The sequence below is a fragment of the Macrosteles quadrilineatus genome, unplaced genomic scaffold (genome assembly GCF_028750875.1).
Source record: "Macrosteles quadrilineatus isolate MER2022 unplaced genomic scaffold, UCM_ALF_1.0 Scaffold_2__2_contigs__length_208266976, whole genome shotgun sequence".
Taxonomy (NCBI): Eukaryota; Metazoa; Arthropoda; class Insecta; order Hemiptera; family Cicadellidae; genus Macrosteles; species Macrosteles quadrilineatus.
In genome coordinates this window covers 142,718,051-142,743,126 of record NW_026542595.1, presented here as the reverse complement: position 1 = coordinate 142,743,126, position 25,076 = coordinate 142,718,051, and the positions used below count along the sequence as shown (strand labels likewise).

General features: G+C 31.2%; 5 protein-coding genes and 1 long non-coding RNA gene across 7 annotated transcripts; all 6 read left to right on the top strand.

Moving 5' to 3' along the window:
- The first annotated feature begins 109 nt into the window (after positions 1–109).
- Positions 110–4,464, top strand: LOC128987593 (peptidoglycan-recognition protein LF-like). 2 transcript variants are annotated; one of them, XR_008490251.1, is made up of 5 exons: positions 110–378; positions 881–1,117; positions 2,162–2,304; positions 2,900–3,580; positions 4,239–4,464. XR_008490251.1 is itself a non-coding variant. In XM_054408525.1 (4 exons), the coding sequence occupies exons 1-4, from the start codon at positions 263–265 to the stop codon at positions 3,010–3,012; spliced, it is 609 nt and encodes a 202-aa protein (XP_054264500.1). In that variant the 5' UTR covers positions 110–262; the 3' UTR covers positions 3,013–3,684. The 2 variants fall into 2 exon arrangements, 1 of the variants encoding a protein (XP_054264500.1); XM_054408525.1 differs by lacking the exon at positions 4,239–4,464 and having other exon boundaries at positions 2,900–3,684.
- A 3,389-nt stretch (positions 4,465–7,853) lies between these two features.
- On the top strand, positions 7,854–9,964 carry LOC128984920 (peptidoglycan-recognition protein 3-like). The gene is made up of 3 exons (XM_054404290.1): positions 7,854–8,139; positions 9,053–9,171; positions 9,649–9,964. Exons 1-3 carry the CDS (start codon positions 7,949–7,951, stop codon positions 9,837–9,839), a joined length of 501 nt encoding a protein of 166 aa, XP_054260265.1. The 5' UTR covers positions 7,854–7,948; the 3' UTR covers positions 9,840–9,964.
- Positions 9,965–10,455: 491 nt separating this feature from the next.
- On the top strand, positions 10,456–13,106 carry LOC128985336 (peptidoglycan recognition protein 3-like). Its single transcript, XM_054404751.1, has 3 exons — positions 10,456–10,717; positions 11,919–12,040; positions 12,793–13,106. The coding sequence occupies exons 1-3, from the start codon at positions 10,524–10,526 to the stop codon at positions 12,942–12,944; spliced, it is 468 nt and encodes a 155-aa protein (XP_054260726.1). The 5' UTR covers positions 10,456–10,523; the 3' UTR covers positions 12,945–13,106.
- A 792-nt stretch (positions 13,107–13,898) lies between these two features.
- On the top strand, positions 13,899–16,519 carry LOC128985357 (peptidoglycan recognition protein-like). Its single transcript, XM_054404783.1, has 4 exons — positions 13,899–13,974; positions 14,740–14,934; positions 15,570–15,700; positions 16,319–16,519. Exons 1-4 carry the CDS (start codon positions 13,928–13,930, stop codon positions 16,507–16,509), a joined length of 564 nt encoding a protein of 187 aa, XP_054260758.1. The 5' UTR covers positions 13,899–13,927; the 3' UTR covers positions 16,510–16,519.
- A 3,490-nt stretch (positions 16,520–20,009) lies between these two features.
- LOC128985746 (uncharacterized) lies at positions 20,010–21,398 on the top strand. Its single transcript, XR_008490070.1, has 2 exons — positions 20,010–20,143; positions 21,229–21,398. It is a non-coding gene; the product is annotated as an uncharacterized LOC128985746 (long non-coding RNA).
- Positions 21,399–21,871: 473 nt separating this feature from the next.
- LOC128984984 (peptidoglycan recognition protein 3-like) lies at positions 21,872–24,108 on the top strand. The gene is made up of 4 exons (XM_054404357.1): positions 21,872–21,951; positions 22,167–22,386; positions 22,808–22,958; positions 24,034–24,108. Exons 1-4 carry the CDS (start codon positions 21,942–21,944, stop codon positions 24,106–24,108), a joined length of 456 nt encoding a protein of 151 aa, XP_054260332.1. The 5' UTR covers positions 21,872–21,941.
- Positions 24,109–25,076: the final 968 nt, after the last annotated feature.

Below are 25,076 nucleotides of genomic sequence, written 5' to 3'. Positions count from 1 at the left end.
TAAACAAATAGTTCAAATAATCTTAATCACTGTGATAGTAAGTTATCACTCTACGGTCATGCACAATCAAACAACTCCATTGCTAAAATTTTTGCTGGATGTGAATTAAGTAAGGGGAATTTCACTGAGCTTTAGTGTTAAGAAAACAAACATAGCCTATGTCTTAAGGGAACGCAAAGTTTTGATAAAAAGTTACTAAAGCTAATTTATTTCAAAATAAGAAACTAAACTAGGTTATAAATTCATCTACAAAACTTGCAAAATGAAGAAAAAAATGACGTGGAAGAACGCAGAAGGTACTATAAACGACTCGCTTGAGCATGGCGTATCATTTCCGCATCATAAAGAACCCTTAGTCATTTTAAACAGACAAATGGCGTAAGTAATAATTTTGTTTTCTTGAACTTAATACAATTCTAGGTATTGGACATGTTCTTGTCTTTGTATATGCCCTATTAATAATTTATTATACAACTTTTTACTAACTTTTCACCAATGAATGTGTGCGTATATATTAGTAAAAGTAAGTTTTATTGGGCTCGGACCCTAGTCATAAAGTCATAATGATAGAAAATAAAATTTACTTTCCCAGGTCTTAGTTGGTTTTATAAATAATCAAGAAAAAACCTGAAAAGGTTTATGTGTCAAATGCTATTACTTAGCTAAATGCAATCTAAACACTGTGTAAGTATTTTACTTTGAAACCCCATTTAGTCCTCTTAAATTTAACTTAGAAAGCTATGCATACTTTAAGGGGGCATTTAAACAATGGATGCTTTATTTTTTTAAAATATCATGATATCATTTATAATTTATGTTTTTAAGACCGATATCATCACGAGTTGGCACGAATGATTTTAATTTTCCCTCTATATTTCAGTAAATGCAGAAGAAAAGAGCCCTTCGACTCGTTTGAATCCCTGCTTGTGCCGAGGTCGGAATGGAATGCTGTACCTCAGTCGAAACAGCCAGAGCCAATGGAAACACCGATATCTTTCATACGTTATTGGAAATTCACGAACACGGATTCTTGCAGGAAGAAACACGAATGTAACTTTATTCTACAAGATTTGCAAGAGCGGCATATGAGTGTTGGTTTCGGCGATATTCGCTTCAAGTATGTACCTACATTTTTAGTAGTCAGAATAGCATAATAGAATATTTTGAAACTAGGGCCGGAAATTATGTTTTTTTGGCTCGAGAACTTAAAACGATCGGAGTGCTGCAAAACCACTACGGTCCGTGGTAAGAACGCTATTTTTCATCACACTTTACCCTATTACTACTATTCACCACAATAATAATCAATTATAACAGCCAACTCAGCTAAAACTTATGGTTATGTGATTTTTGACGAATCAATAAAAATTACAATAAATAGTTGACCAACCAGTGGTGACAATAAAACAAGTGTACTGCAATACACATGGATACTGCTTGTGTATGTAATAAACAATGATTAAGTAAATAAGCAAACGACTGGTTTTCATCCCTAGGGATGTACAAAACTACTCGGTCCCTAATCGACGATGAAAGCTGGCATGGACAGCAATACGTAGCTTTCGGCCTCCAATAAACGTTTGTAAAACTGATGAAAACATCGTAGTGTGTTGAAAACACGTTAGGTCTATTATCAGATTCAAGAGTCTTGAAAGAAAAATCTTAAATAAGATCAGTGATCTATATCTTTATAGGTGTAATTAGAAAAACAATCACAATCATTAAAATAAAACGCTAAAATGATGTACACACTTAAGAACAAATAGCATGATACCAATTAAAATTCTAAAAACTCAAAATCTCGTAAACGTCACATTTTAAAAGTTTTTACGTCCCTTAAATTTAATGGTAATAGTTATTTAAAATGTAATAAAGAATTATCAACTACCATATAACAAATTATTGAGGTGGGGATGCCCCCTAGGTGGTAAACTTTATAAAGCTCCTGAAACAGTGGTTGTCGAATTTCCTTTGATCTGAATATTATCATTCTGAACCTATTTATTTCCAAATCTATCACTTTGCTTGCTAGAAACGAATAAAAAACAATATAAAACAAAGCGCACAGTAGTAACTATGTTTCAGATACTATGTAAAGTACTTGGATACACCTGTAAATATTTTTTGTTGGTGACATTATTGAAAAATAAAATTTGTTTAGTTTCCTTATAGGAGGAGATGGTTCTATATATGAAGGCAGAGGGTGGAATTCTAAGCCACCAGACGACCCTACGTATGAGTATAACACCGAAAACCACTTGGAGATAGGGTTCATAGGGGACATCAGGTTAAAATCCAAGCTATGTAAGTATAACTTAAAGTTATTTGCAATATATGTAAGGTCGTATTGCGATGTTTTCAATAAGATACCATAGTGCTCGATATTTAGCATACTGTGTATAAATCATGAACTAACTAGGAATAGGACGAGTGATAGAAATTATTTTTAAGGCCTACGTATGCCCTTAAAGTAAGAACTCAACTTCAATATGTGTATAGTAACTTACTAGAATAAAAAAAAAAAATTGTATTGAAGGTTTATAAGTGAGATAACGATCTCTTTGGAAGACTAATAGTGGTTTTACTGAACTTGCTTAAACATTATTTTGGAACTGATAAAGGTATTGTAAAACCAAATATTTTAAAAATTATTTATCCAGATTTGCGATTGTCATTTATTTAAAAAGTCAAACAGGCCTGTTCAAATCTATTGTGGATAAGAATTATAAATGGATATTAAAAATCGTGATTAATATCAGCATCAAAAACTTTAAAATTAAATTTGTGCAAGTCTTACATAAATATTTTAGTGGAATCATTGAAATATGGAAAAATGCATAAATTAAATTTGACCAAAAAATGTGTAGTTACTTAAATTGGATATTTGTATTTTTTCCAGATAACGCATACAGGATGCAGCTTCAGTTCGAATCAGGGCACATTCTTGTCGATTATGGTCAGAAAAACAATCTAATATCCAAGAAACTAAAATGCACATGGAAAGAGAAATGACGTATACTGCGAGGAATTGGGATAAAATAAAAGCAATGGTTTGTGAAAATGGCCAAGAAAAAACGCTGCATGGCCAGAAGTCATCTGACCTACACTACTACTGATACGCTTTATATGTGTATCACATGAACATCTGATAGGGATAACAATTAATAATACAGACAAAAATATGAAATTATTTTTATATGACCTTATCAACAACCATATCACAATCTAAATTTATCTTTTGAAAAAGCAAACTTGTTTGAGTAGCCGTAGGCAGAGTCGACTTTTTTATTCATATTGCTAAATGAGTCAAATATTTTGGTTGATTTTCCAGTTGTTAAGTATAATAATTCTTGCGAAAATTTTACCATTGAAATTAAGGGATGTAAAAAAAGGCAAAAAAGCGACACAAACGTTAAAAGTTCTCGAGAAATAGAATAAAGTGTTATGGATGGTTTTTATGTATTAGTTCTTCAAATCGTAGGCCTGATTTGGGTTATTATCTTGCATTTTAACTCTTAAATGTGATTGAAGTGACAAGTGAATCAAGATTATTAAAGCTAAGTGCTAAAAAATTAATCAGGTAAGAAATGCTCTTTAAATATATATTAGTGAAACATGTATTAATGTATTTCTTATTACTAATGTATATTGTTATTTAATTCAGTCTCATAATATACTGTTTATAAAAAGGAATAAAATTATTCAAAGATTTTGTATTTTTGGTTCCCTTCGTATAGGAAATGTATTAAGCCATTATTAATCATATAATTTTTGTTTATTTAATTTATAACTTTTTTAGCCATTTATTAGAAACGGTATAGAGAAAGTAAGACATATATAGTTGGTCCGAGGTAAAAATAAATACTTATTATGTTGATTAGGAGTAAACTATCTATATTGCAATGGATGTTAAATTTCACAGTTGTTGTTGAAGTATTGTTATTATATGAAAAACAAGAGTTATTGAGTTAGTATATAAAAACTCTGTAATGTCAAACAAGTAAATATATTCAGTTAATTTAATCATTGAATTTAAAAATGTTAGTTTTTTTCAGTACATCTTGTTAATAGCTTTCATAATTCAAGTATTTTTAATGACGATTCAGCTCCTAAAAAAAATAATAATATTGTTTGCCTTAAGTGCTTTAAGGCCTTGAAGAATTCAAAAGAAAACAATATTGAAATATTTGCTTTAAAAACTTAATATGATATAAATATTATACAGAGACAATTTTCAGTACAAATGGAAGTTGATCGTAACCCCCCTCTACTCAACATAATCTCTAGACAGGAATGGGGGGGCGAACCCCCAAAACTAGAATTGGAAAACTTAAGAAAACCGTGCATCTGTATTCGCCTGTGGCTTTATTCAGATACACCAGAATGTGATACTAAGGAGGAGTGTATTAAAACAGTGCGGGAAATCCAGCAAAGAAACTTCAAAGAAGGATTGGATGACATCCGTTTTAAGTAAGTTCAGCGAAAATAAACAGAAAAACTTACGATTTAGGAGGCAGTTTTGTGCTAGGTTTAAATATTTTAGTTTTTCCATACATCCTACCATAGCAAAAGACATATTTCCCTATAGTAATATTAGAAATCCTACTAATTTACATGGAGGTATTTTTTTTTTAAGAACAACATTATACAACATTGATAATATGTAAGGTGTTGTGTTGAGTTTTGAGTTTTGGACCAACACTCAGAAAATCACTTAATAACATCACAATATGAAAATAGCAGTAAAAAATATATTTACCTAACATGAGCTGCTTGAAATCAACAGCCTTGAATTAAGTGAGGTACTCAAGTTTTTGTAAACATACCTGTTTGTACCTCTAAATATTAGGTATGCATAGTTACATAATTCAATTATTCAGTCGGTAAATGTATAAAGGAAAGTAAATAAACACTCGACTCAACCAAAACGCAGGCAGAAGCGTAATGCAATTTTATTTTTAATTCAGTGTTTTGTTTGCATTCATTAAATTTCATACTTCATGTTTGCTTCGGATGCTATTTCTTATTTTCAGTTTAGTCATGACTAACAAATATTTCTTTTCAGCTTTTTAGTAGGAGGTGATTTGAACATTTATGAGGGTAGAGGATACGACAAAATGCCTCCGAAAGATCTAATACTATCTGAAGTTTGGGGCAGGTACCTAGAGGTTTGCATGATCGGAAATCACAGGGGTAAGCAGGACCAAAACCATAGAATTTAAATTTCTGCTTCATAAGCGGTTATTAAATCACCTCATCTCTTTTGTTGGAAGGAGTTAATTTTTTAATACATATATTTATATAAATATATATTATCTTCTAAAAAAACATATTTATTGTTTCAACTTGATAGGTTGGTCCAACATTTTGGCCTATGTTGGCAATTATGGCTGGTTGCATAGAAATATTATGACACAATCGCATAGAACTTTGTGTCTAGTGTAGTTGTGGGATTTAAAGTCACCCTCGAAGTTCAGGATTCCACTACACTAACTGCTGGATCAGTAGTGTTCCTTTAAGCTAAGTGAAAACTAAACCCTATAATAGGTCATAAACATGGACGCTGCTTTATCTTTTCACGTTTACCTATGAACTGAATAAGGAAAAGAGAAAATACATTTTCTTTATTTTAAACCGATTTGCAAAAACAAATAGGTCTTCTTTTATAGTTGAATACTCCATAAGTACGATATTTAACATAATGGAAAACATACAAAAAGCTAACTAAAAACCTACTTACTCATTTAAAGAATAGTGTATACTTTAAAACATTAGTCCACAGTATATTAATCTCTTACTTTCTCAAGGGTATATTACTCTCTTTTGAAACTAATTTTGATGAGGAGTATTTTACTTGAAATAATGTCACACCTTTAGCATTAGCAGTATCTGAACATCGCTGTAGCTGAAAATTTTATTACAACTTCAGTGGTCCCTAGACTTTTAAAATTTACTTCAAATGTTGAATACTTATTTGTTTTGTCTCTAAGCTAGCTACATTTTAACTAAGGAGAACAATTGCATATTTATGTAATAACTCTTTATTTTCAGTGACGCAGAGGAACAACAATAGATTTTACGTAATGACTCTTTTGGCAGAAGAAGCAGAGAAAAATGGGACTACTAGATTCAACACATACCTAATTCAAGAAGATACTTAATGAAACGAAATGTTACCAATATTAATGTTACATTTCAGAGCATCTGGGTTTGTTTTAGAACTATTTATGATTTTTATGAAAAACTGGTTTTTAAGAAATTAAGTTATAAGCTACGTGTTTAAAATAAACAAAAAACATACTTTTGCTCTTGTTGTAACCTACAAAGAAAGAAAATCATTTAACGAGAAGTGTAATATGTCAGGTGAGAGATGTATATTATTAATGGTATGGAAAAATGGTATACTGGATGTTAGTTATTAGCAAAATTGTCGTTCTAGTGTATATCTCCTTAAAGCTATTCCTAAAGTTGTCTTTCCTCATCATTTATTGAATTTGAGAGTGATTGGAACTCAATAGACGGTATTTTAAAATAATCAAGAGTATTTTATAAAATATAAAATTTATGTTTACACACTGCAAGGCTATTTATTTAAAGCGCTTTGCAATATTTTAATATTATGTTGTACAATATAAATTGTAGGAATGCTTTTGCATTTACAAATACTCTATGCAACCCTGCAAAACTAAGCGAATTTCCATTTGTCTAATTGGATTTTCAATAACATCTATTTAAATAGCATTAGGTTTAACAAGTACCTAGGTTTGCTGCCACAGGGAGGGTAATAAATATAAATTAAATGAGAAATTATTCATTTAGACAGGCAAAAGTTAAGGCCATATGGCCCTTTCTTACACTTGACCTGTGTAAATTGAGTCTTTATAAACAAATTTATAGCTTTGTATAAAATAATGTGTAACATAAATGTACCAAGTTTGTTCAACATTTATCTATATACAAGAAAACTAAAACAGTATATTTATTCTCCATAAAAAACAACATGGAAATTTTAAATTTCCGTAACCAATAGCCGTAAAAACACTTCAACAGACCTATAGAATTATTTGTTTTTTATCTTTTTAAAATTTTATGTTTTAAGGGTGAAAATTAGGAACATCCAATTTTTACTTCATAAACCATGTTTAAATGCTAGTTCGCGAACTTATTCAAGTTTTACCGCCCTACATTTTCAAGCCGAATTTTATCAAAAACGGACAAAAATTACTAAAGTAATCGCATTCACGGTCGTACATGTATACAAATTTGAACGAACAGTGTTTTTGGCCTCAAAGGACATTAAATGAAAAACTATATTGGTCTCGGGTCTTGGTTTTACCTGCCAGTTACGGCAATAGTTACCTTGAGGATGATTCGCTAAAATATGCTTACTTGGTAAACACAAAGGTCAAATACTAAACACTTTCTTTTGAATAAGATTAATAATTTTTTTAGTCCATCATATTTTAAATGTTTGCTAATATTTATAATTTATTTATTATTATTACCAGAAGAAAAAACTAAATAATAAATTTTTTAATGTAGGTAGTGCTTCCACTATATGTTTTCATTAAAAAATAATCCCAACACGGTATCATGTGCCTTAACCAAGGTGTATACATGCAGTATCCAAAAACAACGATAAGCGTTTTACTTAACTTATACACTTCCAAAAATCTTAAATTTAGAACTAACAGTTTATCTAGTCCAATACAAATATCACAGATTGGTACTATCTACAATACTTTGAAGGTTGGTCGAGACTATCTATTTACATAAAAATTATATTTTATCTTTGTTATGACTATTATATCATTCATTTACCCTTCGATTACTATTTTGATACCTAATACATCTTAACACCTTTAAGAAACACTTTGTGAGAGATTAAATCGTTTGTGATATGTAGGCCTAAAACTTCTAAGTCGAATTATTTTTGAGTGGTTATAAAATGCCTTTAAATATCATCCCTAGGAAAACGTGGGGAGCGATCCCCGCTAGAAAGTCTATCCCGATGGAGCACCCTATCATGTTAATCGCCTTCTCTATTATTGATCCTACGGATATTTTTGATATGGAAATACTTAAAAGAGTTCAAAGACTTCACATGGATAGTCATGATCATGACGATATTGATTGTAGGTAAGCCTAGGTTTAATGATGACTAATTATACATACATACATTTGTACATTTTACATTTTATACATTTGTTTCCAATTGCTCTATACTTAAGCAATTAGTTTTTATATGATATTGTAACCTACACATCTGTATGATATTGTAAATCTTTTCTAATGTATTGAAATTTCACTTTATATATGTAACCATAAAACGCAGACGTAATAAGAAATAGACATTATTCCATCAAACATTTAACATGTTTTATACATAGTCGAACATTTCAATAAAAAATAGATGGAGTGAACCATAAAAAAACCCTTACATTTTTTTTGTTGAATGATACTTAACGTTACGTGTTACAAATATTATCGGACTTATTGTGATTTCTGCTGGTAAAATAATCTAAACCACAGATTGTTTTAAGGTGGGTATTAAAATGTTCTTTCTGTAAGCCAAATAGTATTCTATTAATTTTAGAATGTCCCTAAGCTAATGGGTTTCGTATGGTTAAGGAACCATATACACGACTGTTTTATTTGTATGGGATTGTATAATGGATATGAAAGCCATTTCCTTACCACGTTAGCGAATAGCGATGAGTAGTGGATTTGAACACAGCCACTTCAATGCAAACAGTATCTACTTGTTCGTGAAGTGAGCTGTATTTATACAGTATATAATATTCACGAAATTTATCATATTCATATCTATAAGTTGTCTCTACTACTTATATTTGACACGTCTACCATTTGTCACAAAACTCTGTACAAGGGATTTCGTGACACCAGATTTTTAATGTATTTAAGTATTTTAACCTTAAAATTCATATTTACATTTATCTTTGGCAGAGAGTGTCTGGTGAATTTTAAGTGACAATGAGAAATATATTAAATATCATCAGTACTTGGGGAATTCATGGGAAACCTTTTACAGCTTCGTGATTGGTCAGGATGGCACAGTATACGAAGGGAGGGGGTGGTTTTGTCAACCAGAGAAAAGAGAAGTGGAAGGAGGTAACTACCTAGACATCGGGTTTATTGGAGATGTAAAAGGTATGAGCTTTCGATTATTAAAGACTAAACCATAGTATTAGTGCATTATGCATTAACACGTGTTTGTATATCTTAAACTGTTTTATACACAAAAATAGTTCATACGTCATTCTTTGCCTGCTGCAAAAATAACTTTTGGTTATTATTTTCATCATGATCGTGTTTAGAGGGCTGTTATTAGAAGGAATATTGTCTAATAAAAAAAGGAATTAGGACCAATTGTCTTACAGAAAAATAATATAATTTTATGGTCTGTCATTTTCAACATTTTACTTATTTATTTTATTTGGAATACTTGCTTCTGCATGAAAAATAAAGGGAGATATTACAAGAGTTCAATATCACAAATACTTAAATACTTAAATCTAAAATGGTGACCATACAAATGTAGGTATTATAAGCAAAGTATGAATGGACATGAATGTAGGATGAGTGGCGTGATCTTGTAGTATTGTTAGTGACTAAGGAATTTTGCAGGAAAATCCATTGAGGAACACCCTCCGTTAATAGCATTGACTAAACTGTTGGACTTTGCAAGTGAAAAAAGGTTCTTGGATGAACATTATCTATTAATAAGTGAAAATAAGGATGGAGACTGCAACGAAGATGATGACAATTCACCGGATATGTTCATGAACGAATTCGAAGAGATTCCAAGTCCAGAGTAAACGCTATATCTTCTGATCTGGTTGAGTACGATGCATCCTTGATGAATAAATATATTTTGTATGTAAATATAAATTCTAAATTTAATTTTGCATGCATTAGTATTTCACTTTACTATTTGATAAGCATAGAGGTAGATGTCACGAGATAAAAAGCAATATTTTCAATATTGTCATTTATAAATATTTTTAATCAATTTGATTGAATAATGTAATGAAGCATAGCTATAATCAGATAAATATTAATTTTCAAACTTTATCAAAGTGACTAAAAACCACATCCAACTTATTTGACAGAAAGCAATATTCACCTGAAATAAGTTATACATAACCTGCATTTGTATATACTGTCGTTATATCTCTATGTTTTTTGATCATAGACTCAGATAAGGTTTAATTTCATCTGATGTTAAACTTGTAATTATTGTAAATAAACGGGGGTTTAAAACATCTCGTGTGTTGGTTCCTATGCATCCATTATCTTTTACTTTTATCAAACTACTATCACCGATAACATGGTAATATTCTTTTATCTAAACTTCATTCAACAATATTGTCAGTTATTGTCATATTCATAGACCTTTAAGACTATGTTTACAAAACAGATACACATTTTACTTTTACTTCAACAGAATACTTATAAAATGTTGAAAGTTTAGGATAAACTCATATTTTGTACGGATTTTAATGTCAACCTTAAAGATTCTTGAGAGAAAAGAATGGGGTGCTTTAGCTCCAAAAAGAACTACTCCAATGATCCACCCCATCTTAGAGGCGATTTTCTCTTATATAGAAGTCAGAGATTTGGTGGACATGCAGATAGTAAAGAAGGCACAACAACTCCATATGGACGTCAAAGGTTTTGATGATATTGAATGTAGGTGAGAAATCTACATTATTATTGCAAACACTATACAATCCCGTTAATGTGTTTCTGTAGATAGTTCAAAATGGTACAACGTTTTTTTGTATTTTATAAATTAGTTTGTTTATTAAAGTAAAAATGATATATATATAGCAAAGTTATACAGCTCTTTAAGCGGTATTTACTCAGGGGAGGTATAGAAGAGGCTACGATGACAGCTGTGGACTTCTTATTAGCTGAGGAAACACCATTACCGTAACAAAACGATTCATAGCCATCGGCCTCGATGGTCTAATGGTTAGCGTGCCGGATTGATATGCTGAAGGTCCCGGGTTCGAATCCCGTTGGTAGCATAAACTTTTTGTCCAAGTTTTTTTTATTATCAGCAAGTTTGGTTGGTTTGGTTCGTTTATGACAGTTTAATTTTATTATTAAGTCATTGCAAAATTTTAATTGAGCAATTTCTAGTTTTATTTAATAAACAGAATTAATTTTTCTATTACTAAATTTTTGTTATATTATTTAATTATCAGCAAGTTTGGTTAGTTTGGTTAGGTTATGATAGTTTAATTTTATAATTAAAAAATAATAAAATTGAATTTGAGGCATTTATAATTTTACTTTATGAACAGAACTATTTTTGCGATTAGTAAATCTTCATTGCCAAAGTGATCTCTACTACAGCGCTGTTCACGGAGGAATTTTGAACTAATGCCTCATTCGTACCTCCCCTAAGTCAGACCCCTCTTTAAGCACAAAGAACATATCTAAATTTGGTTCTCATAGTTACTAAGTAGGCCTGGATGTGTTTCTTTAGTAAACTTCTTGCTATAAGGATCTCCCTTGCTAAGATTCACTAAATTAGTTGTTACCTTAATGTTAATATTATTAACGATAACTTATGGTAAAATAACTTAACTCGTGATAAGGATAGTCGAAAAGTTGAAAAACAACGAATTGAGGTCAATTTTACTTGCGTTTTTCTTCATAGTTTTTTTCCTCGTACTGTACGCATTTTTCAATTGGTAATTCTTGTTATCCTTATAGGCCTATACATACTTAGTAAATATATATCATTGCAAAATAGCTCCTTCCTCAAGACAAGTTTATCTAACACATCTTTGAAAAGGTTGTGTAAAGATTGCAATTGAAAAAGGGTGGAAATGCTGTATCTGCTCTCAGATATTGTTTTTGTTTAAAGTAAAGTGGTTTTATAGCTTTGTGATTGGGAGAGATGGAACTATATATGAAGGAAGAGGTTGGTTCAACCAGCCTGAGGAACGAGACAGTACAAATGGAGGGAACTATTTGGACATCGCGTTTATTGGACGAGTAAAAGGTGAATTAGAAAATTGTGATTTGTGATTTACACTCTATATTGTTACCATTTAGCTAACAATGGAAATAACTAGTAAGTTTGTGTCTGCCTAACAACAAACTGTTGTCAACACTTTTACTATAATGAGTTCGCTTCGTGTTTTGGTACAAAGGTAAACAACCTCTCTTATAAAGAAATCACTTTTATAATTTTATTGTATGATGATTGATTACTTTAGAACCTTTATTACATTGCCAAATTGGAATATTAGGACATTTAATCTATAATAATGTTAGAAACACATCACAGAAATTCTGCCCAAAATAATACGTAATTTTATTTAAATGTAACCTCCTGATCACATTTAAATACTATAAATTGGTATAAGCACCTGCATTTATGTGATCTTTGATGTTGTATTATGGCAACTAGTTTCGACTCAACATAGTAATATTGAAACTAGTTTTTCTCTTTATTTGAAGGTCGTAACATTAAGTAATAAATAAAACAAGTACAAGCACTCGTGTGTAAAAGAATAACGAATATTTAGTGACGAAAACACTTTTACGTACAATATTATTTTCTGTAATAGTATAAGTTCGAACATAATTTTTTCGTTAAGCATTTTGTAAAGTATATTCTTCAAAACAAAAACATCAAGTTTTTTTATTCCTCATTTGTGATATTTTTAGTAATGTTACTTACGGTCCATTTAGGTCGTACTTTTTGAACACGAGTGGTTATATTATTTTTTAAATTACTAATTTATTTAGGTAAGCCCGGGGACGACCCATCCTTAATAGCAATGCTGGAATTACTACAGTTTGGAGTCGACAACAGATATTTGGACGAAAACTTTTACATGATCGGGAATAATTTCCCTAAGCAGTTTAATGAACGAATGAAGTGTAATGAAGAAGCTTAAGAAGCATAGGACTTCAAAGTGGACTCAAGCAGTAATGTTATCTGTATGTATTTTGTGACGGGTGGGTGTTTTTGACTGAAACAATATCACGAAAAATATTAAGTATATTTATCAAAATATATTGAATAAGCTAGGTTATAAACGAAATATGGAACAAATACTATGAAAATGAATAACACTTGTTTTAATAGTATATGTTTCTCATCTTCCAGCTAACAATGTATATATATTTAAATTATAAATATTTTTTTACAAGAAAAATGTACACTTTTTATTATATAGACCTCTTCAGTACCTACTAAATGTAAAACCCAAGTGTCTAACATTGAATACAGTGCTCCTAACAGCAAACAGTTTTTATGTACCTACCAGAAATATTAGAATAGATAGTCCTAAAACTATAAAAATTAAATATTTACACTAACATAAAAAACCACGGATTATTATTATCATATGACCTCTGTGAGTTTTCAATCAGTTAGATCAGAAGTCGTTTAAAATGTTCGGTTTAAAATCAACGTTTAACTATATCCAATATTACAGACAGATGTACTAACTTTTGTACCAGCAGAGCTGTCACAGGAATGTATTTAGTTTAATAAACAATAGATTTTTAGATGAAAATTGTCACCAAAACACCCACGATTGTATCTAATAAACCAGCTGCATAGAGATGGAGCCTTATGTTTTAAATTATGAAGCCGTTACTTGATAAATAATGATACCTATTACAGATACGGAGCAATTAATTTCAACACATATTTTGTTATAGTAACGCCTAGAGTTGAGTGAATGTGAGAAGAGTGTTATAAATGCGTTTTTACTTCATTTGACTGACTAACATATGGCCAGAAATTGAAGTTTGAGTAGATTTGTAATTTCGTAATTTTTACTATTTATAATGTTGGGGAATTTTCTTCAATTTTTATATTTTGTTTTGGAGTGAAATAATAACTAATTGAATATTTAAATAAAACACTGGCATGAATCCTAATGAAGAATCCGATTTAACCAACCACCCCATAAATGAGTAAGTATTTTCTCTTTTGTGTTTTAATGATGTGTGGTTGACAACATTTATGAAAACTTAAGATTTGGGTCATGTGGTGACGTTTTTTACAACTGTTTTACAACGTTTATGCTAGAGAATCGTACTGTATTAGTATTGTTTGTTCTTTCAAAATTGTATATTTTTAACATTTGTTTTGAAGTTAAATCACCTCGACCTTAATTTTAAGGTGACTAGTGCTTTTAGTTAAATTCATATTTTGAGCAACAAGTTACTTAGTTAGTTTTAGTTTATTTATTGTTACTCTTTATTGATGTTAAATTATACAACCTAAGTAAGGGTTTGAGTATTTACAAAGGAAACTCATTTGAACTGCATGGGTATATAAAACGAATTTACTAAGGGTATATAACATTATATTAGCTTGTGATTTCATTTTGTTTCTGTTGAACACTGTATTAATAGGTGGGGAGCAGGCTTGCCTAGTGATAGAAGACATTGATTCGATTTCGGAGGTCTCGGGTTCAAATTTCACCAATAACAAATTGTAGCTATGCCACAACCGCACATTCTGTGCATAGTCCAACGTGCTGTAGTGTGTGAAACCATTTTTTTTTATTCAAGCGTTTTAAGATGTTGAAAAACACATAAACCCATATGAACCTCTATTTAGCTTATACATTATAGTACAAGGAACTTTTCAGCGTTTTGTTAATCATATGAAAACTAAACTCTATTATTAAGGCGTTACAACTTTTAAACACGAGATATTTTATTATTTTACAGAACGTTCGAGCAGCGTGGATACATCACCAGGCACGAATGGGGAGCTCGTCCTCCAATAAGAGTGAAGAAACTGGTCCACCCTGTACCATACGTTTGTATATCATATAACGACACTACACATCCTCACAGTAAAGAGTTTATCAAACAAACTCAACAAGCACATATAGAGAGGGGCATGTGGGACATACAGAGCAAGTGAGCCATGGTTAAGATAGTTTATAACTATAGGAGTTATATTTCGTTTATTAACTCAAATTAAAAATTACAGTAAAAAATATTACCAAAAAATAAAATAAATAAAAATCATTTTGAAAGATAATGTTTGAAATGGTTGCCCAAATTGTAGGCTACTTTTATATTGTTAAGAAAGTTTCGTTTTGCAATGCAAATCAAGAAATGTTATTAAAATATCAACAGTTGCAGATCTTTATGATACAAGTATTATATAAGTCGTCTGTTATAGGCTTCTCTGAAAATTAAGGTCTCCACCAAGGTCCAGTTGCAGCCATGAAGACTACTAGTTCAAATCCAAACCAACTTCGTATTCATTATTTTATCCACAATTATTCTAGCAGGCTCCCGATCCTTTGACAATATATTTCATTGTGTTCGAAATTCTAAAGAAATTACGTTGCATCGCTTCCGCTAAGCATAATAAAACTATTTTATTAGGTATATGGATATGTGGTCTCAGCCGTCAACCGGTCTTGAAGTCTATCGACAGTTGACAAACGTGAATAGAGTCACATCTTCCTTCTAAACATCTGTGTTAGGTAGCAACTGTTAAATGAGGCGTAGTTAATATCACGAATTTTCCCTGTGTTTTTCAGTTTTATAGTAACGATAGACGGAACCCTATATGAAGGACGAGGATGGGATATTGCACCGTCGAGGATGTTTGAGAAACTGGCAAAATATAATGGAAAATTCTTTGAAGTTAGCGTCCTTGGTAGATTGCCAGGTAAATACGTTTATATCATAATCCAACTGAGTATTTTATGAAATTTTCCTTAATAATAAAAAATCCCTTCATATAAATACTTAATATAAAAATAAGTATTGAGGACAACTTTTGATTTAAAATTGAAGTGCCATAACCATTAATATTCTTACTTTAGGATAAATGTGATTTTAACAATATATAAAAAAAACTGTATTCGTATGGTTTTAAATCTACATTAAAAATGAAAATATTTGGTTTTGAAAGTGTATGTTATGGTTTGAAAAAATGGTTAAATATATAACCAAATGTTATTTCAACATATTATGATTTTGAAATTTAGTTAGAAAAAAATTTACCTATTCCTTTAGTTAGACAAAATTCCTATTTTACACTAGAAATAATACTTAAAGTTTCAAAATTAGAGCGCTCCATCCCTCTTGTTTTATGTCTATACTGATTTTAATTCATAAACATGAAATAATTAAAATAGCACTTAAACTTTAATATGAATAATATTTTACCATCAGTAAAACTTAATCTAGCAGATTATTGGCCATATTATTATTATTGTAATATAACCATTGAAAGCCAGAAAACGCTATTTTCTTTTATCAACTCAGAACCACACTTTTCCAGGACCTGCAAAACAAGACGATCCTTTCTTCAAGGAGATATTAACATTGATAAGCTATGGAATGCAAAGCAACAAAATCAGTTTGTCTTTTGAGTTTATTCAAGATAAGGAAGGTTTGCTCATGTTGGACCCAGCTCAACGTCATTCTCTGCCGCCGAAGGAGGAAGAGGAAATAATACCAACGCCCGCGTGATGTTAACTACGATCCGGATACATTATTATTTAAGTCATAAAACTGTTATTTATTTTGTTTAGTGTATGTTTGTACAATATTTATAAGTATATTACCTTTTTTACAATTCTGTTCTCATTTACCTCAGGGAAACATAATTGCAATAAGTCTGAAATTAACTAGTATTAATGTTAGCAAATTACCCTTTAGGGAAATATATATGAAGTTATATATGTGTCAGTGAACGCGATAGCTAGAGTATTTTTCTCCGATTTTTATAAAATTCGGCTTGGTGTAAGACGGGATAAACTTGATTGAGTTTGCGAACCAGCATGATCGGACCATGAGAACGGGGTTTTATGGGTTAAAATCTTTTTTTTTCATTTTGACCCTCAAAACAAAGATTTCCCAATTTATCTCTAGATGTTTTAAAAATAAAAAACAAATAACGTAGTATATCAAAGTGTTTTGTACGGTTATTGGTATCAGAAAAAATTCAAAAAAATGTATTCCCATGTTATATGTTGTTATAACCTAGGTATTCGTTAAATCTAATGTTATTTAAATAGATTTAGTTAAAAATAAATTCAGGCGGATGGAAATTCGCATAGTCGACAGCTTTGCTGCGGCGAGGGTATTTTTGACGTCAATCAAGTAAACATTGGGTTAAGGATATAAGAACAAACAACTAGAATATATAATTTAGGAACCACGAAAACAACTTGGGGATGAGCTTTAAAATATTTTAATGTTTTATGACATTTTATTCCAGTTTTCAATGATAACAAATATTAACAAAAAAGTCTCTACTGTAGCTGTGAGAGTTATTTGTTGAAAGTTCAAACAAAAATATCTACTAAAACAATGGGGAGACATGAAAAATGCTATCAATAGATACGAGCAGTTTCAGATATGATTGCTCAATGATCGTTACCATATTACACAAACATGTTTATTTTATTTTACTCACCACGTGGTTTTTAGCTATCTTAGAAAGAACTCGACATACTCCTCTAAAGACGTATTAAAAAAGTGCCAAAAGCCACAGTTCTAGTAAGAGGTAACTTTAAATTGTGAAACTTACTTTACTTAAAAATGATTTTTGGTTTAATAGGGTATATTTTGGATCTAAAATTGATTCAGCTGATATAAAACTCGACCAATTTTTAAGTGCTTACGAAGAAATTTTATTAAAAGGTACGAATGTTTAATTGTAAATATTATATTATTTTATTTAGTAACACTGTTGATAACAAATAGGAATGATAACACTTACTTTATGGACGCATCTTTTTTAATAGTACAATCTAAAATCACTTTCTACACCATATTTTGTAGGAATTTTCTTGTGTTCGTTAGGGATTGTGATTGTTTAATGTAGTGTTTTTAAATTAAAATAGAATCTTTGGAAAAAAGGTCAACATTGATTCTAAACTAAACCATTAAAATAATATATTATATTTCAAATGTGATATTCTACTATGGAATTACATAAATCCATTCTGTGTGCATCACCATGCAGTATTATTGTTATGCTGAAATAATATTTACAAGGATTAATTTTATGCACCTAGTATATAGTATATGCTATATACGTTGCATATAGCAGGAGTTAAAGAAAACCAAAATGACGTAAAAGCTGTCAAAGAAACAACCAATCATACAAAATGTATACTACCACCAAAGTGGTATCAATCCTTCGTAATTTATTTAATTTTTATTCTTTTTGAATCCAGTTAGTTTACCAAACAAAATGATATATTTCAGATGAGAAACTTAAATGTCACAACCGATCAAAGTAAAACATTTTCAATAAAGTTGAGCTTTTTATGTTGTGTATATTTATTAATTATTAAAAAAGTTCATTGCGAAATATTAAAACTGCAAAATACCATTTAGGATGAACCCAGATCCAAGGGACGGAAAAAATTTGCAAAGAGAGTTAGAAGAATTGCAAAGGCATTACAAACCTGTGACGGGACCTCCTGAGCCATTTGAGTTGGTTGTGCATCCCCGGAACTATTGGGGTGCCAGGGAGCCTAACTACAAGGTACCCCTAGAGATCCCCATCGCATTCATGTGTATAACATACAGACAACCATTAAGCGATGAGCAAGACGAGAAGAAAATCCTTCAGGAGATGCAGAATTTTGACATGGACCGTCTTGGCATGCCTGACATAGAAAGCAAGTAATTAGTAAAGATAAGGTTGGAGGTTATTCAATTGTTAAAAACAATGCCAGAAAGGTTTGTGGTATGAGACACTACAGAATTCATACAAATTTCCAAGTCAAAATAAAAAGAATTTAAGGTTTTTTTACACGTAATTGTAATTTTTTTTTTTTTTTTTTAAAGAGGTTGGCGGCCTCTTTTAACCTTGCATTTGCCCGTCCACATAGACTACAGATCTGTGCGTGGAACGTATCCAGCAAAGCAAGGGGTGAGCCGGTACAGTACAAAGGTGAACTGTACTGATAAAAGTTTGTGGCAGTGACCAGGATCCGAACCCACGACACTTCTGCCTTGTGCCCAAAGTCCGCGACGCTACCAACTGAGCCACCGACTCACCATAAATAACCACAATTTAATAACTCTGAGTTAATATACTAGACTTAGTGCTGAACGACAAATAAAAAATTAAGCTATTTAATATTTTGACTATGTTATTAATTCAAAATTACAACACTCATATTCAGGAAATCTAATATTATACTATCAGTCGATATAATATTATACTTCATTGTTGTAGCCCTGGAACTGTAATATATAAAATATTTGGTTTTATATTACCTTTATCAGTTCCAAAAGAAGCTTTTGGAACTGATATTGGTAATGTAAAACCAAATATTTTAATATTATACGCTTAAGCATGGTGATATTTACATTCAAACCCAAACACTAACATTTTTGCGTAAATCATTAGATCATAAGATTTTAGCCCGTTGAAGTTGAACAAACTTTCTTTTAATCTATGATGTCATATAGGATTACGTTTTCATGAATGCAAGGTAAATCTGACCCACTTGCATATGATTTTTCCAAATAAAACTTGACGTGTTCGATTGACAAGCTTCACATTAGAATAATATCACCAACTCTAATTACAATAAAACAAATTCTTGGGTGAGCCTTACAATATTGGACTGTGCAACTATTTAAACTATAGTTTGTCTTTTAGTTTTTCGTCCATGTGGATGTATACATAAATCATGCTTCAGTTACAGAAGAGGCGCCATTTTAATTTGACATAGCTAAATGCATAGAGCACCGTCTGAGTTAGAAAAGTTAATCAACAAAGAATTGTGTTATCCTAAAAAACCGTCTACCTCCAGGTACTCTGTCCTTACTGAAGTGTCTCACACTACTTACTTTACTTCTGTGTGACTAAACACTTACAAATACCTTGTTTCAAACTAAACAAGACATTATTTAAACCTGTATACGACAAGCTTGTTTCTTAGTCTTAAACAAAAAGTTGGTATATTTATTCTGACAAGGATTTAAATATCTTACAGCTTTCTCATAGGAAAGGGAGGAGTGGTATATGAAGGGAGGGGTTGGTTCTCTAGTCCATCACTCGGAGACAAATGCACACCGAAAATGAAGGAAAACATTGGGAAATACTTCCAAGTCACCTACTTTGCCGACTATGAGAGTAAGTAAAAAAATCATAATTTATTTATTTTACTTGTATCTTTTTGGAAAGAGCCCAAATAAATAACTATGAAACCCAAACATTTGTAGATAAATTATTTCAATTTTAGGGGACTGATATAGTTTTCTTGTTATGAAAGTTCATCATGATTTATTTTACCTACGACCGTTTTTAAACTAGCCTTTTCAGTTCTGTTATTGAAATTGAAAAGATTCACTTAACAGCTTTATATTCTAATTTAACAGAATTTTTTTACTTAACAGCACGAGTAACAGACCAATGGGGTTGAAGGATTGAGAGAAAAGAAGATGAAAAATGTTAAGACTTCGAAATTCAACGAATCAGCTGTTAAGAGCAATTAATTTAATTTTTAATGAGTGGTGCGACGATTTGTGAGTAGCAATGAGAGTTTGAAAAAACATAACCTCTTTTAAAGAAGTTACAAGTAGCGAGTTTTAGTAATTATAACACTGTCGTTGACAAAGTAGGCTCGTACCTTAAACTTCTACTCGTGTCGTTAACACTATTGTTGTCGTTAACACGTGATTGTTGCGTAAACTACTATTAAATATGTAGGGATGAAAATACCAACGTCACCAAACAGACCAGATCTAGAGAACCCTTTAATATTAGAACAGAAACAGTATGCATGACAAACATAAACAAATGACGTAACTGGCCCGTATGTATAGACTAATAGCCATAAAAACTGTTTTGGACGTTGATTGACAGCTTCATTTTTAATACGTTAGTGAGTGTTTACTTTCGGGCCAGTGACGTAATTTGTTTACATTTATGATCCGTACAGTTTCTGCTTTAATATTCGTGATAGAACCTTGACATTAATTTATTTTGGAAAAAATTAAATGATGAACCTTGAGTTGGTGATCGGTTGTTTTGAGATAAGATTTTTGGCTTTCAACTTGCCAAACTTTTAATTAATTCGAACTGCGGAACACCTCATAAAAATAATTATAGTGTTGTGTTTATAAAAATAAACAATGAAAAAATGCTAAAATAATCTCGGGGAAAAGGATTCTAGGCATAAAAGCATATATTTGATTAGTAATTTGTTTTATCTTTAGCGGATCCTCAAAATAATCCATTGCTAAAGGCAGCTGCACTCCTGCTGGAGGATGGACTGAAGAAGAATGTCGTCAGTCATAGCATGCAGTTTATGGAGGTAAAAATTGTAAAAGGAGACAAAGTAACTTTTCAGTCATTGTATAACTAAATAAAAACAATTTTTACAAAACACATATATTCATTTGGCCTTTATCGATGTTATAGAATCCTAAAATCGTAGAAGGTTTTGGTTATATTTAACTATAATTTATTCATTTAACTGTGACACGTGTTCTATGTACATGAAAATTAAATATAATAAATAAATTACAATATAGCCCATAATGCCAAAACTAAAGAAAAAATACTAATACATAATTATTTTTTTTATCATTGCTTTTGACATTATTACATTGCATTGTAAGGATAATTATTTTAATATTTACAGTACACTAGTTACATTGTAGTTTTTATTCAAATGACATGTATATAAAAGTCAAGTTATAACAAATTATTAAAATATAGAAGAAATAGAAGAAAACTAAAAAACAGTATAAAATGTATTATTTAAGAGGTTTACATTAAACATAGAGATAACATTATCATTTCTGAAACATAAACACTGGAAGTTCCACTCGAATAGGCTGTTACTATAGGATGCATGGATTAGTGAGGTTGTTTTGAAATCAAATAAACAAGAACAAAATTGTGTACTATGACATTATTTTGATATATGGATGACAGTAAGTAGAAATTACGTTCATAACTGAATTAAATGTTATTTGTGTTATAATAATCATATCAAACTGATTGAAACAGATTTTTTACATGTGATGTTACAAAGAAGATATATTAGGGTTTTATAAGAAAATTAAAAATCACAATATTAATAGTGAATTAAAAAAAAGAGAAGTTCGTTTAAATTGATACTAAGCAGTAATTATTTTGAACATTTTAGATTCGAATCTTCCTCCCTTAAAGGTCATATCCAGAGAAGAATGGGGAGCGAGACCAACAATCAGTACAAGAAAGTTCAAAGATTTGCCCTTAAGGTTTGCTGTCCTATCTCTAACTACGAGGACCAAAGAATGCAGAAGTTTAGAGGAATGTTGTCGTATGATGAGACGTATACAACATATGGACATGGCGAAACGAGGCCTTAAAGACATAAGATACAAGTAAGGTAATATGCGTTTGATGTATCTTTCTCAAATTAATTTGATACTTCTGTTTAGTTTTTGGAAATAGTTTTAAAAAACATTGTATTTGGTTTATTAGGATAGACATTGACGAGACCAAATTTCGGTTGTGCTTACTTAGTAATCTGGGAAGTCAACAGAGTTCGAGGTGCAGCTACTTGTATAATACAATGAGCAAATCCCACCATAAATTAATATAATTTGTTACTTGAAACACGAGACTAAATATTTATGATCTCTTGAGCTAGATCTGTGTTTTAGTAAAAGAATTGAGTTTTACTCACGTACAATTACACGTGTAGCAAGCTTGTTTTAACCTTAAAAAATTAATATACCGTGTCATTTCATTATGTAGATTTTTCTCTAATGGTTTCTTTTGATTATGTTTTTTTTTTTTTAGTTTTTACCTTGGAAGCGACGGAAACGCCTACGAAGGTCGAGGGTGGAAAGTGATTCCCCCAAACAACAACAAGTACCAAGGACGTCAGGGCCAATACATACATATTGTGTGTATCGGCGACTTTAGAAGTAGGTTTACATCATTAGGAGAAGTAAAAGAAAAACTAGGGACCTAATTTAAATCCACTGCGTTTAACACTAGGCCTAGAATTCCTGTGGATCAGCATACAGTTTGTAGTACATATTAAATGCTTCTGCATGGCCATTGTAATTGTCATCTAGCAATAACTAATATACTTTTGTGTTTTTAGTGTCTTATAGTGTAGGGCCTATGTAGTGTGTCGTAAACCTCAAAGGTTTTTGTTTTAGCGAATTTCCCATATAGGGAATAACCGTAGTACTCATGGTAAGACCTGGACGCGGGACCGAATTTTTTTTTCGTTTTGAGGTCCCTAGAGGCCAAAAACACCATCCGTTCAAATTCATATATATATATATATATATATATATATATATATGTCCGTCAGCACGATAACTCGAGCAAAAATGATCCGATTTTGATGAAATTTGGTACAAACGTGTAAACGTACGTTTATTCGAACGAGTTCGCGATCCAGCATGATCGGACCATGGGAACGGGGGTTTACGGGGGGTTTTATGGGGTAAAAATAGGTTTTTCCCATTTTTGACCCAAAAAAACATAAAATTTAGTAATTTCTTTCCAAACCATTTTGTAGAGCTTAAAAAAACAAATAATTTAGTATATTGAAGCGTTATTATGCGCCTAATGGTTACGGAGAAAATTCCAAAAAATTGTAAATTTAAAATTCCCATGTTATTCTTATGGAGAATAAGTAAACTGTTGTTGTAGTTTGCTTGTTTGTGAACATATTTTGATCAAATTTGGAAAATGTTACATTTTACAAAAAAAAAAAAAAACAGTTTTACCCTCCCTGATGCAGCAAACCTAAGTACTTGTTAAACTAATCCTATTTAAATCAAGAATAAATGTTATATTTTTAAGTAGACATTTCAGTGTAAATCCAATCAGTCAAATGGAAATTCGCTTAGTCTGCAGGTTTGCTGCGGCGGGGGTATTTAAGGTATTATCCAATATTTTGGAAGGGCTGACTCGCCTATGGCAATTGATGTACCATCTTTTTTACTAGATTTACAAATTTAATTAAGCTTTACCAATATTGATTCCTATTTCCATTGTCATTTCAGAGGAGCCGCGACCAGTTCCAATGTACAAAGCCCAGTGGGATCTCCTTACTCTGGCGACGGAAAAAGAAATTCTGAGAAAAGACTTCAGATTCTTCTGAATTGAGAAATAATTACAGGACTTACATTTAACAAGTTTATATTTTTTGTAATTACTGCATGAACAATCAAAAATAATGTACAAACATATTTTGTGTAATCATGGACTTGGGATATCTATTCGACTCAAAAATAAAAAATACACTACGAAGTTCGTTGAAATTTTAAATTATTTACCAAGAGTAGTGGTGAACTACCGGTTTTACCTCACTTTCGGCGTTTTAGAGGCACTTTTAGGGCACTTTTTATAGGGGAAAAATGAGAAAAATTAGTGGCTCATTTTTTTGGCCACTTTTTTAAAGACCCAGCTCTCGACCTATACACCTCTATATAAATTTTCTACTTTTTTAATACTGAAAAACACGTCTGGAATATGGCTCATTTTTTTGGCCACTTTTTTAAAGACCCAGCTCTCGGCACGCGAACTCGGGCGTGCTCCTGGTGGCGGGTGTGCTCCCTTGGACATCCTTAGTGGAAATCCATGAGTTCTGGCTACTTGGGAACCCAAGCCATTTGACATACAACGAATTACCCTTTCTCCTAATTACCTTCTCTACCAAATACATGTCCTTATACTTGGTCTTTAACAACTCCTCTGTATAGAAGCCTCCCCTGATTATATTGCCATTTTCATCTTTCAAGATATAAGTTACAGGCTTTGTATTCTTAACTTCTGCTATTGTAAATAGTTCCCCTGTCCAATTTGGAGTATAACCTTTACTAAAAACATGTTTATACTTGGAAATCCTTACGCTATCACCTACCTTATATCTTGGCTTTTTAACTTGCACTACTTTAGAAGTCAACTTCTCATGCACATATTTACTATTCTTAACATTCACTTGGTTAGGCTTCATTCCTATAGATCTATGCACCTTATTATTATATTTTCGAATTAACTTTGGAAGTAAATCCAACCATTTATAACTCCCCTGAGCACTAAATTC